This window comes from Larimichthys crocea, chromosome XVI, assembly GCF_000972845.2.
Source record: "Larimichthys crocea isolate SSNF chromosome XVI, L_crocea_2.0, whole genome shotgun sequence".
Lineage (NCBI taxonomy): Eukaryota > Metazoa > Chordata > Actinopteri > Sciaenidae > Larimichthys > Larimichthys crocea.
In genome coordinates this window covers 7600901-7617827 of record NC_040026.1, presented here as the reverse complement: position 1 = coordinate 7617827, position 16927 = coordinate 7600901, and the positions used below count along the sequence as shown (strand labels likewise).

The following is a 16927-nucleotide window of genomic DNA, read 5'->3' as shown; positions in this document are numbered from 1 at the left end:
CTGTTGTTTTTTTGTGAATCATTTTTACAGCACTGTGACTCATACAGCTGCTACTTCTACAAACACTGTTAGTACTACCTCTGAGATTACTGATACGTTTACTTATTCTACTGCTGACACATTTGTCACCAAAGAAAGCACCCTATTCAGCCCAACAGCCACTTTGCAACATCCTACCAACTGCTTACAGCACAATACCAATTACTCAACAGGGTTATAATAGTTTTGGATTTTTCAGCATAGTTTCGTTTTAGTTAGTTTCGGCTTTTAGCTAATTAGTTTTATTTAGTTTTAGTTATTTGTAGAGCAAATATTTTAGTCTTAGTTAGTTTTAGTTTTGTCAAAATGGTTTAGTTTTAGTTTAGTTTTAGTTAGTTTTAGTATTAGTTTTAGTTTTCCCATACCTTGTGAATTTGTGTAGTACAAGATTCAAATGTTCAAGTATGAAAACAAAAAGGCTTTATTTAATACAAACCATGGATAATGTAAGACATTACATTTGTCCCATTTCTCCAACACAGCCAGAACCTGTGGCTTACACAATCAAATGACCAACCTTAGTTGTGTTTAAAAAAATAAACAAACAAAAATAAACATTGCAGTTCTGCAACACACAACTGATCATCCCAATCCCAATGAAAAACTTTCCAAAACTGCAACACAATGAAACGTAGCATGTCAAAAGCCAACAGCCATCAAGAACTCCCAATTTCAACCAGTAGTAAAGAACACTCATTTAAAAAAAAACCAACTCATTTTTAAATGTAAACAACACTTCTTTTTAAATGTAAAACAAAAGGAAAAACGTTAGTGTGCGTTAATGTCAGTGTATTGTATGTGTGTGAGATAATGTTGATTTATGTGCATCTATCCATCTGCCTTTGTCTCGTGTGTCCATCTCTGTTGTGTGTGTGTGCGTGCGTGTGTGATGAGCATGAGGCTCAGAATGTGTCTGTGTGTGACCATGTGTGAACCAGTATGCAAATGTCAGAGAGATGGGTTTACATGAGTAAGTCCTTGTTTATCTTCAGGAAAACTCGCTGCTCCAGAGATGTAGTCGCTCTATTCCTCAGACCAGAGGACAACAGTCCACACAATGAGAAGATTCTCTCAACAAAGGCCTGTGAGGCAGGGGCACTGACGAGATCTAGTGCCAGAGGGGAAAGCTTTGGGTACACAGCCTCTCTGGACTGCCAGAATTTCAGCGGCGTCTCATCAGACACACCACTTTTGATTTCATCCTCATACCTCCGTAGTTCTGCCATCAGAGATCCATACTCAGGGCCATTTTGGAAAAGTACATTGACTTCCATACGAGTGGCAAGAAAGCGATACTTCTGGAAGACAGCATTAGCTGAAGGTGTTTCAGCTTCATTGCGAACGTCCTGAGGAGTTGTTGGTGGGTTGCACTGGTTGTACTGAGCTTCCATCATGTTCTGAATGAAAGACAGTGCGGCCATTTTGAGTGGCAACATGTCAGGTGTAAGAAGAACTACTGACACATTTGGATCGAGCAGGCAAGCAGCTGCCGGTGTTGCATCAAATTGTAGGGAAGCAGGGCTCAGAATGCCAGCAAAGCGCTCTCTTAAGGACTTAAGTAGTGTTTGCGCCAGCGGCTTCGCAGCAACAGTAGTGGTCTGCAGGTGCGCCTCAAGGTTGAGCAAGCATGGCACTACTTGTGACAGTGATTGGCTGTCACTCTGAAGTTGGTCTGTGTGAATGGCAAATGGCTCAAGCAGCGTGACCAGGTTCTCCATCTTGGACCAATCACTTGTGAGAAGTGTGTCCATGCCCAGCTCCTCCAGTACCTGGTTCAGTTCTGTTCTGATCTCCAACAGCCTTCGCAACATATCAAATGTGCTATTCCATCGTGTGCTGCAATCACGAACCAGGGTTTTACCACACTTCTTGATCAGTGCTTCGTTTGCCAACGATGATTTCCTCACTGAGTGTACCAGCTTTCTTGCTCTTGTTAAAAGCAGATCTGTGCTTGGGTGCTTCATAGCATCTTTCAGGCTGAGCTGAAGGGTATGGGCCAGGCATGGCATCCTCTGGAATTTGCCGTCATCTGGCAGATCAAGTTCTAAACAAAGACAGAAGAACAAACACATTGAACATTTCAAATGTCAATTAATTTTCATCAATTCGAATACTTAAATTGGCTTTAGAGTTTTGTTTCACAGGAGTTGAATAGAGTTCCCCATTAAATACATTTAATCTTTTATTTGTATAACTGAAGAAGATTTCAGATGTAAAACCTTCTACATGTCATCTCCCTGACACATTAGTTAACAATGTTGTGTGAATCCTGTGTATACTTAAGCTTAGACTTAGACTTTCCTTGTTGAAACCTACTACAAATTTTATATGCATAAGTTTTGAAATTCCAGACTCCAAATGTGCTAAGTGACACATACCGTAGAAGAAGAAATAATATGCAAAGTAGGCCTAATCTAGCCAATATATAGTACACACACACACACACACACAGCACACAATACTTAGCTGACACAAAACAGACACACAGTGTCCATATAGCATTAAAATGCAGTCTAACTATATAGTACACAACTCCCAATACACAGCCCAACAACACACACACAGACACACAGACACACGATAAGAGACATGCCTACGCCTACTTAAAATATATCTTTCAAAAAAGTGGTAAGTCATCAGGGAAATGGCATCGATATTCAGTGCACACACACACACACACACACACACACACACACACACACAGTCATCTTAGAGCAAGCCACAAAACGTTTTGGCTATAACTGTACTACTCACCAAAGTCTCCACTTTCGCTGATATCCCCGTTCTCCTCGTCAGACTCTGACTCTGGTTCTTCCTCTTCCCACGATACGTCATCCAGTCCATCTCCAGGTGGAAGCCGTGTACTGTGTGCAGACGGCTCGATTTCTTGACGAGGTCTTTCGCTAAGCAGCCGCACTGCTTTAACAATGTTCGAGCCATTGTCAGTCACAACAAGCAGCACTTTGTCTCCAACGATATCCCATGCCACCATGGTCTCATCGATACAGCGAGCAATGCATTCCCCTGTGTGAGGATGGTCCAAACGATGCAAGCTTAGTAGAGCGTGGTATACCCGCCCTCCAGGTGGATGGTAGAAGCAGGCTGACACACCTAGGAAAGATGCGGTCAACCCCTTCTTACTCCATCCATCGACGCATAGGGTTAGCTTCCTGGCATCTTTCAGGATTTCTTTCAACCTTTTTTTTGCGTTCCCCATCCGCCCTGATATGAGGTTGTTCAGGCGCGCAGCCCCTGGGACCCTAAACTTAGGCTCAAGTGCACAGCTATATTCTTTAAAAGCCGGTGTCTCGCAGAGGCGGGTCGACATTCCAGTGTGAACGAAAAGATTCACAAGAGCTTCCTCCCTCTTTGAATGCTCTTGTGAATTAACAGACCAGCTGTCTTTCCGGCATTTTAGAAAGTCGAACAGTTTCGGCGTTTCCCCGCTCCGACTACTCTCTGCCCGTGCTTCGATGGGGCTAGCACTAGCAGCTAATTGGGCCAAGTAGCGACAGTTGGCGTCTTTGTGGTAACTTCTGAGATGGACTTTCAAGTTCGTGGGATTTTTTCCTTTTAATTGCGTTCCACATACCTTCCCATCCTCCTCCACCATGCACACACTCCTGTCCGTTTCACTGGAATATTGAAAGTAGTCCCATATAGGGCTGGCCTTCCTCTTCTTCACCTTTGCCATGTCTCCCACTCTACCGGTCTGCCTCTGACTGGCGTGAGGCGTGGTCAATGGAGGTAAAGGCGCTTCGATGTTTTTTTTATTTTTTATCGCCTTTAGCAAGGTTGGAACAAAGACGAAAAACGAATGGCAGTTCATTTCTAATTTCAGTTAGTTTCAGTTAGTTTTGTTCACAAACATTTTCGTTTTATTTAGTTTTAGTTTTTTAATTTGATGATCGTTTTAGTTAGTTTCAGTTAACGAGGAGTTTTTTTCAGTAATCGTTTTCGTTTTTTCGTTCGTTTTCGTTTACGATGATAACCTTGTTACTCAAGCTGTTTGTTTCTGATTTGTATAGCCTCTCATAGAATCATTGAAAAGTAGAACTGATATCATTATAGCCATTTCATTTTCTGCCTGAAGAGTCTACATAGGTGATGGCCTTGTTTTTTGCATCGTTAGCTATGTATCTATGGGGTTGGCTGCCAGACTCGTAAAGGTGTAATTCAACATTCAGAAGTTTTCTGTCATAAGTCATGAGAATGCTTAAGAGCAAATTTTCCACTCATAACTTTGGTTTACACTTCATTCTTCAAGACTGATGAGTATCTTTTTTCAAGCCATTCTGTGTTGCTGCCAACTCTCTCAGACCACTTGGCCATCTCATTTACAACATTTGAGATGACAATGCCACAAGTGTAGACCTTAACTGCTTCCTAAAGATGGAGGAGATATGTATTTTCTATATATTTAATTTCTGACAATTATTGTTGTTTGAAGTAACTACAACATGTTTACATGGTCAAACGTTGCCTACAGAGCATGGAAGTCCTCTGGGCATACTATATATAAACTTGAAATAACAAGTCTTCACAGAGGGCAGGCTGTGAGGTTGTACAATCAGGTTGAGCACAGATGATTAAATGGGAAGTTTTTACCCATACAGCATCTTTTTTATCATAATATACCTTTCTGCATTAAATTTCAACCATTGTTAGAAGCAGTCACAGGTGAACCACAACAGCCCCACTTCCAATCTTTGGTACTTAAACTGCTATGTATCCTGTACGTATAAATATGATTGTTGTAAGATCTTTGTATGAACTTTATCTCTACTCAACTAGACGTAGGTGGGAAAATAATTTATTATTGTCTTCATAAAAAGGGTGATTGTGGCGAGTGGGTTGTCTGCTAATCAGGTGGTCTGCAGTTCGATCCCCGGCTCCTCGAAGGCGTTATATAAGTACAGTCCATTTACCATTAAAAAGAAAATAAAATAATTTTTAACTGCGTGCTCACCTTTATATGATGTTTGGTCTTTTCAAATCACACCGTGTATGGCTACTTGGATATTACAGGTGTAACTTTGTTTAAGGAGATGTCTCATACATTTTTGTGTTTGCATGATGGAAAGAGCATTTATGATGACATTCCTTTGAAACACACATACTGTAGGGTCCTTGCAGTGTTGCACTAAAAGTAAAAGGATAAAACTACATACTGTCATGTTAGAAAAGATCACTCATTTCATGTGTGATGGAAATTCTCACATACTCTTCTTTGCTGCCATCTTCCCCTAGTCTTTTTTTTTCATCTCTTTGACTCCTCCTTCTGATCTCATCACTTCTTTCTTTCTTCACCTTGCTCCTTCACCTCACCTTCATCTTCTCCCTCTTCCTCTTTCATTCTTATCATGTCCAAGCATGCATTCAGACAGGATCAGGGATTCCGGCAACTCGTAGCATTGTTGTGTGTTGGGGGGATGAGCTAAGGTGTGTTGCTGTGGCCGTGTCTATACCTGCTGAATGTAACTGCTGTGAAACAATCAGGAAATAACTTAATAACAGCTTAATCGAGGCACTCTCTCTGTTATTGTTACTATATGTCTCTCAACCAAATCTCTCTCTCTCTCTCTCTCTCTCTCTCTCTCTCTCTCTCTCTCTCAAACCATCAGACAAATCAAATCAAACTTCTTTGTGTCATTATATTTTGCGGTGCAAATTGCGAGTTGGAATCAGATTTAGAAGCTGGCACATGAAATGAACAAAATGTGAACACACACACAGGTAGAGTATCAGAGTTTAGTCTGTGAATCCACCTGGATAGTCTCTGCTTCAGAGACATTTCAGGCTGTCTGTGGAGGTTTGACCGATCTGAGTGTCTGATTGGCTTGCAGAGCATGACGTGGGGCTCCATTTTTGCCAAAGTTGGTTCTGGCTCGGCTTCTCTCCCGCACACCGTTTTTTTGCAGCAACCCCTGAGTTGCGGACTGCCGGTGCAGAAACACACGACCCACACTGAAATGAATTGAAAGACCTCCATTTTTGCCGCAGTGCCTGATCCTGTCTGAACCCCCGTTAAGTCAGGTTTCTCTCACCCCCTCTATTCACACCTTCTTCACAACACCCTGTTTTTGAGTACTGTAACTCTACTCTGACTTCCCTGTCTCCTTTTTTCTATCTCACTCTGCCCCTCCATCTCTACATCTCTTCTTCTCTGGCTCTGTGTGATGGGACACAGGAGGCTGCTGTAATTTGATTGGAGGTATTAAAGTTGATTTGATTAAGCGTGGGCCAAATTACTGGCTGCTTAATGGAATCAGGCCCAGTCACCTGCCAGGGGCCCCTAGCGAGGTGCTCTCTCTCTCTCTCTCTCTCTCTCTCTCTCTCTCTCACACACACACACACACACACACACACACACACACACACACACACACACACACACACACACATATTTAAAGTAATCCCTTTTCTTGAGCCAATCACAAGCCATTTCAGAAGTAGCAGTTGATCAGACAAAATAGCAGTGCTGAAAAGCTGGTGGGTCCTGACTTCACATCCTTCCTCTCAGTGAAATCTGGCATTATTTCCTGTGGCCATGATGGTCAGTGAGAGTGACTGCTGTTTTAATTCCTCCAAACCTAGCAGCTCCTAAATCTGTTATTTATCCTCCTGCTATTCATTAGAGCCAGCAGCAGCAACAACAGGCGAGGAGGCACTTTTAATTACACTGATGACAGATGAGCTTCTTACAGAGTGCAGACGCTGCGGTAACTAGTGTTAGACCACTGCATGATTTCTGTTACTGAACACAGATCAGCCACACACACTGTTATTGTTGTAATATTGTTATTATTGTTGGAGCGCTGCATCTTTACTTTGTTTTCACATCATCAGCGTTATTATCTCGACAAAGTAACAGAAAACAGAAAAGTGTTTGTTAGTCTGACTAAAAGCAAACCTCTAGCTGCGTTTATATAACTTGATATCTAGGGCTGAACGAAGCATACATGGGTATGATATGAATATATGGTTTCAATTCATTTAAATTTTATTTGTATAGCATAACAGAAGTTATGTCATGACACTTTCCATACAGAGCAGGTCTAGACTGAACTCTGCACTTGATTTTGGCAGCACTGTGGTTATTTCCTCCGCTGGGCCACTTTGGTATCTGAGTAACTCACCGTGCACCACGGTAAGAGTATAGTGGTATTTTTTTATTTTTTTGTCATTTTTTGTCATTTTATATGGTGAAAACACACCCAGAGAAACTTTATTCATGTTTTGCTCCAATTGTTTTTCAATCAGTTGATCTGTGATCACACCTTCAGATTGTTGTATTGTGTGAGTCTTACCAGTTCTGTAATCTAAGACATTTAGTAGGCGGAAAGTACATGTTCCATCCAAGCAGCAACCTCTGCTGCTGGGAAATGTAGTCAATGCGGAAGTGCTAAAAACTGTAATTCCTCGAGCGACCACTTAAGACAGGCTGCAGAAGTGAGTCAGCCACCATAAGCAGCCATATTAAAATGCCCAATGTCACAGCAGAAATATAAAATGTAAAAAAAAAAAAAAAAGTTTACACCCTGATTCATACAGCGGTTTTGCTCTTTAATTTCCCCATCCATGACAATATTTATTATTTACTTTTTTAATTCACCTGTTCAGATGATATTAAGGCTCGAAGCTGTGCATAACAGCGTGATTGACAGGTACATACCGTTACAGATGGCTTATTCAAGCACCCAGGTGCCATTCCGCCGATGATCCATCTCTTTGCTGATATTTAGATTAGATGGCTGGTGAAAGAAGCAATACATCCAAGATGGTGGCAGTTATTTTCAGCTTCAAAATAGTTCTTTGGAAATCTACGGGTGACGTCACTCAGGCTCTGTCTATTCTTTATACTGTCATCGGTTCCACCTGCAGTCTGTGAATTGAATCATAATTACACATGTAGATCCGCTGGTTACATTTTGTGTAATATGCAAACAGGCATGTTGACACACTGAAAGCAGTTCACACAGTACCGTCTGTTCCTGCCAGTCTTTACCCAGTATGTCCATCCATTGGTTAAATTGGGGTAATGGCTATATGCATCATCTTTTGTTTTTGAATGAGTCTGGCCACAGTGTTGCCTGGAGCTCCATATTTTTAATTATAATACAGGTAGACATATGGCTGTGATGAGCAACATGATGTGACAGAGATCCTTTAAGTCCAATGTCATACTGATGCTTCCAGAAACAAAAGAGTGTCACCGCCCTGGGCCTGATTGCTGCTACCTTTGGCTAAACTGAAACTGTATGATGCCTCAGATATTTTCCAACCTCAAAACAGTCACATCCAGAGAGACACAATAATTATGTCCTAAAAAATGCGCATATTAGACAAAATTTAAAAGTTCTGTGTGCTGGCTAGTGTTTGCAGTGCCCCTTTAAACACATATTAGTTCAGTTAAAGTGTGTACAGAAAATGTCAATGTCAAAGTATTTGTAAGGCAGTGTCTATGCCCCAGACTATGAGCTATACATTTGTGTGTGTGTGTGTGTGTGTGTGTGTGTGTGTGTGTGTGTGTTCTTGCAATTGTGTTAAGGAGGATAGACATTTAGTCTGTATTTGTTAAATTATGTATTATGTATTATGGCTGCTCTTGCTTTGAGTCAGGGTCAGATGAAAAGTATGTTAAACATTGTGCTGACAGCTAATTATCTGTTTGCTATTGTTTACTGAATTAACTCCATCATTATTGTGAATAGATGAATTGTATTTTCACACTCTGTTTTCTGTTCCCCATCTAAACCTATATAATTTTTGTTTGCTTTTCTTTTACATCCTAGAACCTCTTTCTATTTTTTATTCTTTTTTTTTCTGCTGGCTTCGCCATGGGAGATTGGGTTCGGATCCTGGTAGGGGGCAATAACACCAATCCAGTATAGACCCTCTTTAGTGCTACCCGCCTACCTCAGAATGAGTGAGACCGCAAATATTGGCGCTATACCAGCTCAGACATCACCCGGGTCATCAAGGTTTGCGTCAGTTGCTGAAAGACCAGGGCAACTGGATGAGAAATGGGCTACTGGAACAAGACATCGCTGGACAAGGGCTGAGAATATGGAACTGTTGGAATGCTACTATACTAGTAACCCCACTGAGAGGGGTTGTGAAGGATGTGGGATGCATGGACGCTTCAAAACCCATCATCTAGGCTAACCAAGAAACAGCTATTAGCCCAGTGTTCATATGATAGCAACATACGCAATCAGAAACTGCTATCACAACTAGAGATTGATGAACCCCCCCCCCCACACACAATCAGAGATTGGGTACCAAGCCCCAAGTGAACCAGAGACCCTTAACACAAGGACAACTGACCTGAGAAAGCGAATATTAGCTAAACTGGAAACCAGGCAACCCCAGAGACGACAACTACCATGTCTTGAGTGAGTTGAGTGAGTGAGAAAGTAACCTCTGAAGATCTGCTAGAAGATGTGAATGCAGTTACGGTCTAGAACTACCAGGTCTATAAGACTAATTACCTGATATACATCACAGCAACAGTGATCCTGGAGATGCTTGGCTTCAAGATGACCTTGACCAGCCAGAAGAAAGGCCACTGTCCCCTATGGAAAAGGAGATTGGAGGCCAAAATCAGAGGCACACGGAGAGAAGTTAGCCAATTAAGGAAAGGTATGGGGAGGATGAAGAAGAAGGAGATGCCCAGGAAGTACAACAAGCTGTCTATACCTGAGGCACTGGAGACTGCAAAGCAAAGGCTCACGGCTCTTGCCATGCACCTGAAGATATACACAGAAGAAGCAGAAGCCAGGAGAATAAACAGGATGTTCTCTACTGAACCATCTAAGGTGTACTCTCAGAGGAAGGGTAGTAACACCAACATGAGAACAGATCCACCCAGGGCAGAGACTGAGCAATACTGGAAGAGCATATGGGAGAAGGAGGCATCACATAACACCAATGTTCAATGGTTAGTGGACTTAAGAGCAGACCAGAGCCATCTGAAAACTTTCTCTTTCTCGATCTTGATCTTCTTGATCTCCCAGAACAAGAACCAAAAACCATCACATTGGCAGACATCCAAGACAGGGTATTGGGTATGAAGAGCTGGACAGCACAGGGCCCTGACATGATCCACACTTACTGCCTAAAGAAGCTAACTGCACTCCATGAACGCCTGGCAGCACAAATGAACCAGCTGCTGATGGAAGGGATCCACCAGACTGGCTGACTCAAGGGCGAACAGTCCTGATCATGAAAGATTCCCAGAAGGGTCCAATCCCGTTCAACTATCGGCCAATCACCTGCCTCTGTACAACATGAAAGGGTCCTGTCAGGCATCATAGTGGCTAAGATGAATAGGCACATGGCCCAATTGGCCCAAGTCACCCAAGACTGCAAGACCAGACAGACCAACCTGTGCACCGCCTGGATTGACTACAAGAAAGCCTACGATTCAATGCCACACACATGGATACTGGAATGCCTATGTAATGTACAATTTCAACAGGACTCTAAGAGTCTTCATAAAGAACTCAATGTGACTGTGGGAAACCACTCTGGAGGCCAACTCAAAACTGTGCAAGTCACCATCAAGTGCGGAATATACCAAGGTGATGCACTATCCCCACTGCTGTTCTGTATAGGCCTGAACCCCCTCAGCCAGATCTTCAGGAAGAGTGGCTATGGATCTACATGGATGACATCAAGCTGTATGCCAGGAATGAGTGAGATATTGACTCACTGATCCACCTCACTGGGATCTACAACAATGACATCAGAATGAAATTCTGGTTAGAGAAGTGTGGTTGGATAGTATCAAAGAGAGGGAAGATGATCAGAACCGAGGGGGTTGAATTACCCGGTGTTCACATTGCAGATATACAGGGACAACTGCAGGCAAATGGGAACCAAGAAGAGGCAGCTAGGAAGTCAGCCACAGCTAAGTACCTACGATGAATGGGAAGAACAAGGTCCGAGCCATCAACACTTACGCACTGCCAGTCATCAGATACCCCGCTGGCATAATAAGCTGGCCAAAGGAGGAGATAGAAGCCACTGATATCAAGACACGGAAGCTCCTCACAATGAGTGGAGGGTTTCACCCCAAATCCAGCAGCCTGAGGCTCTACACTAAGTGAGGGAGGCAGTCTCATCCCATCCCAACCCTTTAAGAGATGCTCACACACATTTGCTGCCATCCTATGCTCGACACATGCATTTTTAATCAGAATAGTCCTCGTTCCACCATACTCCACTAATTATCTTAATAATTAGTGGAGTATAATGAATGACTGAAAGAAGTATCGTTTCTTTGATATCACAGTTTTATTATTTATTATTAAATATAATGACACTGTAATTGTAGATGTACCATGACAAGTAATCAAAACCTCTCTCTAGGCAATGAAAAAAACATATTAGTCATTTTTACCAAAAAAAACAAAAACAAAGAATGGGGATCTATTTTGAGTATTCTTTATGTTTTCAAATGTGCTGTGATGTTGCTGCTCTGGCAGAGCCAGGTTGTCTGTTCTGTCAGTTACACCTTTTCTTCTCTAAATCTCATTTGCTTACAGGCACAAATGACCTAAGATGAGGCATGTGGACTGTCACATATGTGGCCATATAACCTTACACTATCAACAAATAAAAACATGAATTATGGAGAAAAAGTCACAAAGACAGAAAAATATCAACACACACATTTAACAAAACATACATAAGACGACTCAACACTTTAAAAAAAAGTGAGAATTGTTATCTTGTAACTTACATTTTATAGTTTAGACTCAACCAACCTAACTAACCATTTGTAACTCAGTTTATGAAATACATCTAGCTAAGCTAATGTAGTCTCATACAGACCTGTAATGAACCTGCCTTCATGAAGGTTCTACTGTGCAGTTTGTTTTGGATTGTATTAAGTTATATCGAGAGGTGTTTCTAATCTGTAATCTGCCCTTACAGGTAAAAATATGGTGGGTGTAGCATAAAACACCCAACAGCAGCATAAAATACACCATCATGATCATACCGTTGGAGCACTAAAACAGTTTAAGAATGATCATTCTAACATTCATGATAGTAGCGGTTATTGCAAGGTGGAGGTGCAGATGAGTGTTGAGCCTGCTTTGTTGTTGTGTGAATCATGCCATTCTCCTATGACACTACAGTATAATGTTTGACTGCAGCTCCACACACTCCACTCTGCCTGATACTGGCTGGTTAAAACCTCACACTTCTAACAGGTGTTCAGCTGACTGATACAACCTGTATTTAATGTTCAAATGTGTCTTTGATGGCTGACCTTTTTTCTCTCTGTGCTCTGCTTGTCTAACAGGACGCCACACGTCCCATCTTCCCGACCAGTAGGCTGTACATGGAGATCCCCAGCTGGGCCGGTCAGTGTGTGTGTGTGTGTGTGTGTGTGTGTGTTTGTGTGTGCGCTCATTTTGTTGCATACAGTCACACGACAGGACCACATTTGTACGTTCCACATTTGCTGGGTTTACTGACATCTACAGAACCCCCAGGTGTGTGTATGTGTGTATGTGTGTGTGTGTGTGTGTGTCAGTGTGTGTGTTCAGTGGGCTGTCTTTGTGAGTGTGTGCAGAGAGTGAGAATGTGCTGACTGCAGTGCTTTGGTTCTGGGCATGCCCATTAGAAGTGGCTATAAATCCTGAGCGCAGTGCTCTCACTGTGTCAGCAGTCCAGCCAATGAATGGATATTAAACGCCACAAAAAAGCCTCTTTAATTCTGCCTGCCTCTGCCACACCGCTGCACACCCTCTCTCGCTTTATCTCTCTATATGTCCAACCAGCTTTCTTCTTTCTCTCTTTCTCTTGTTTTCTCTTTTATACCTTCTCTCTTGGTCCTTTTCTTCACTTGCTTTCCCTCCCTTTGTATAATTAATATTTTTTGGGAAAGGAAAAAAAAAAGGTCGGCCCTGTCAGGCCTGTTTGTGTGAAAACAGTTAAGAAGCTTCTTTCTTTTATGAATGAACTATCCTTGTCAGCTCATCGTGTTGGCGTTTTTATTTGTTTTAGGTGTGTGGATGCTCCCTCTTGTTGTGTTTTCATGATAGATTGAAGAAAGTTAGATTGAGAAATGTTCCAAGGTTGTTGAAAGACAGGAAGGATGAGAAAAAATCCAAATAGCTCTCAGATGTGAAGCATATATTTGCAGTTGTTAATCATACATTTTACATTTTGAAAGTGAATAGTGTTAAAATGTGGATTGTTTGGCTGAGACCAAGCCTTATGTTGGATGAACTTAGTAGCTTTTGGATCTTAAAACACAAAGTGTTTTGTCATTATGTTTCCCGGTTTCCACCGTGTGCTTGGTGTGTTTTAGTGCACACTCGTAAATGCTAGCCGTAAACGTTCAGTCCTAATGTTACCCTGCACCCTCCCTGCAACACAGCACTTGCTTCCAAACCTCTGTGCAGCTTCATCATAAAAAATGTATTATTATTTCGATTAAATTTGAGGTTCTGAAGCGTGACCCTGACTGTAGGTGGGACCATACCAGCACATCAATACCAATCTAATAGCAAAAGGAAAGATCAATCACAACCAGCTTAGATGTGTGGAAATACATACAGTCCATGTGGTTCTTCTGCAGCCGGTATACCACTCCACTTTATAGAATCTATAGAGTCCATGGTTGGTTTGCCTCAGTGTCCGTGACATGGGGTTCAGTACACATTTTATGCTGTACTGTAAAATACTATACAAAGAGATGAGAATTAGGGAGCTGTATTGTGGATTAATTTGCATATACTAAATATTTATGAAATTATTATTAGAAGACACTGATCTGAACATCAGTAAGCAAACATCACGCAGTACACTCATGAAATATTATAGTAGAAATCAGTTTAATCAACGTATGCCACAAGGGAGTGACAGGAATTTATAATACACATAATAGGCTAAAGTACATACACATACACACACACACACACACACACACACACACACACACAGTTCCTCCTCCCTCTCTATAATATCAATTACAGCTTGGCCTGGTTTAGCCTCTATCAGTGTTCGTCAGCGGGCCTCCAGGCCCAATCAAGGCTCTGCAGCCCAATCACTCTGACATGGCAGCTAATTGGAAAGTTGTGTGTAGCTCAAAGAGAAGATCATTGTTGGAGAGTTGCAGCTCCTTTGAAGCTTCGTGATGAGATATGTGTTGGCGATATTGTACAAGAGCTGCTAGAAACAAAAACTGTGTTTGATGTGTACTGATATTTGAAGCCCATATAGGCCTTTCGTTGAACTTTTATTTAGTATTAGGAGAAATCAAACTATTTTTCTTTGTTGGCTTTAACATCTATAATTTGGTCTGTTGATTTGTTTCTATATTTTTACATAAACCAACTAAACCTAAACCATTTTATTATTTTATTTCTCAAACAGTTCAGTTGTTCAATTTCAACTAATACACTGAAATACTCAACAATCTGTTGGTGGACTATCTACACAAAGTGTTTAACTGCACACGGCATCATGACTGGCTGCCATATGCCTTTAAATATCTTCTTTTCCTTTGTTACCTGCAGGTGGAGCTTACAGCTCCTGCTACAACCACCCCCCTCTGCATGTGCAGGATTACAGTTGTTAGTGTAATGAGACAGATGTGATACCTCGCTGACTTTCCAGATATTTACACTACCTAGAATAGATTGAATTTTATTTTCTCGTGTCACATAGCGTCACTCACATGGGAAATGGGTCAACTCGCACGTGAACCAGGTGGCTCAGTGGCATATTGTGTGGACTCCAGTCCCTGCAGATGCGTGGCCTTACAAGTGTGCCTTTGTACTGAGATATAAATGTTGTTACAGAGATTTGTCCACTCTGTCAGGTACAGTGTTAAATGCTGGGACAGTGTGAATATTTGTTAAGATTTTTAGTTTTTTTTTCTTTTTTTTGCCAGTATTGAATGTTGACAGAAAGCAGCAATCAGCAGCTTCAAAGAACCGTTATCGGTGTATCCTGAGTGTATGTTCAAGATCCAGAGTGGTTCTTAGTTCTAGAGCTTAAACACAAAATAAACAGTGTAACAATGTATAATGCAGTAGCTGAGCAGTCAAAGATGTGCCCTTATTTGAAGGTTTCTGATTGAGCTGCTCATCGCCAAAAACAAACATTTTCAGGACCACAGAGACAACAAATGTGAATGTGTCCTCCAATGATTAATAGTGTATGCTGTCTATCTGAAGCCTTCAGCTCTGTGGTGAGTTTCCTAAACAAGTGTACCTCTGTAGCACCCTGTAAAGCTTCACGAAACTTGTCTTGTCTAAAATGATATAATTAAGTTGAGGGTCTTCTGCTGCCCTGAGGTTAATGAAAGCTCTTGTTATTCCTCTAGTTGGGAAATTAATCTCACTTTTCTACTCTTATTTAACATTTGTCACATATTTGCGATGTGTTAGAGACAGATGGGACAGTACTACAGTATATACTGCTAAAATAAACATGGACAAGACAGTGGCTTGATCTAACCAGACACACATTCAGCACAATGAGTATCGACTGATCCCAGGATGCACAAACTAATTCAAAGTGTACCTATGTCATTGATTGCTCTGGGCTGATTGCTGCAGGCGGATTGGTGGAATTTTTGACCTCATAGCCATTTGTTCATGTTGTGAAGCTGTAAGAGTTTGTTTTCTCCTCATTAAAAATTAATGCTCAGACTTAATGGTGATAGCACAAAGCAACCGGCAAGCTGTTAAACCCACCCTTACATTATTAACACAGATAAACACTAGCATCTGGGGCTAAAGAGGAAAGATCGCCGTGATGATGACAATTTAACACACACACACACACACACACACACACACACATACATAAGTATGGTGATACACTACAGATATCGTCAGTTCAGTTGCATATACTCATCGCCAGAAAAGGGTGAAAAGTCTCAATAGACACACTGTGATGAATGTGGACTCATTGTAAAGACACAAACACAGACAGAGAGCCCCGGAGTGTAAATGACGAAGGTTCTCTTTGTATTTGTTAAAGTGATGTCCAGTGTCTCTGAGCTGCTTTTAACACTCCCAGAAAGGCCATTACAATTAAAGGAGCGCTGGCCAGAGCGAAGGGAAATGGAGAAGAGTGTGATGAGAGTAAAAGAGGGATGTCAGCACAAAGAGTGGCGGAGATGCTTTTAGCCTCTCTCCGCAGGAGTAATGTCCAATTACTGCTCCGTTTGAGGCCGGTGCCTCACACCGTCATCAGTACACAAGCACCAGGTTATGGCCCTCTGCAATGGGCCGATTGTCAGCTGCCATGGATCACAATCAGCTTGTGAGTCCTCGGGGCCATCCGGAGGAGAGAGGCATTTCACATTGAATATTCATGTTGTTTTACTGGTTCTAATAGGCTGGAGAACTCTCAGGCAATGAATTTCAAACATCATCATGAATAAACCCTCCCTCTGCGCCTTCAAACAGCACACTCAGACAAGCTCTGTGCTGTTTTTCAACACTCTGTATCATGTCTTTGTGAAGTGTTGGCTTCACTTCACTTGTATATTTTTCTCTCATGAGTTTATGGGCATTAAGGGGAAAAAGAATAGATGACAGTGTGTCGATGTTGGTGTTTCATCTGCTCTGACTCTGACCAGCAGGTGGTACCAGATATTAAACTTTCTTGTCCTTTTCTTTCTTTCATTGCACTGCTCTCTCACACTCTGAGAATATTACAATTGCCTGTTGTTGTAAAAACGCTGTGATGAAAACATGTTGGAGGAGTCAGCCCATGTTTTGTTATTTTTCTGCTACTGAAATCACAGACTGCCTTTCTGTTTGAACAGTTGCAGCTTGGCTTTTACTCTGCTGTGAATGATCATTGCCTTGTGTCTCGGAGTCTTCCTTTGTTGGTCAGTGATCTACAG

General features: G+C 41.7%; 1 protein-coding gene across 4 annotated transcripts in view; it reads left to right on the top strand.

Moving 5' to 3' along the window:
• Window positions 1-16927, top strand: part of rbfox3a (RNA binding fox-1 homolog 3a) — a 417700-nt gene that overhangs the window by 46698 nt on the left and 354075 nt on the right. For 3 of the 4 annotated variants that reach the window (XR_003463939.1, XR_003463940.1, XM_027289251.1), the window contains exon 2: window positions 12356-12416. Coding sequence is in view for 1 of the 4 variants with exons in the window: in XM_027289251.1 (XP_027145052.1) it covers window positions 12395-12416 (22 nt within the window). In the remaining 3 variants the exon portion in view is untranslated. Of the gene's footprint in view, window positions 1-12355; window positions 12417-16927 lie in introns of those variants that run through there. The other variant, XR_003463942.1, reaches the window with a different exon arrangement.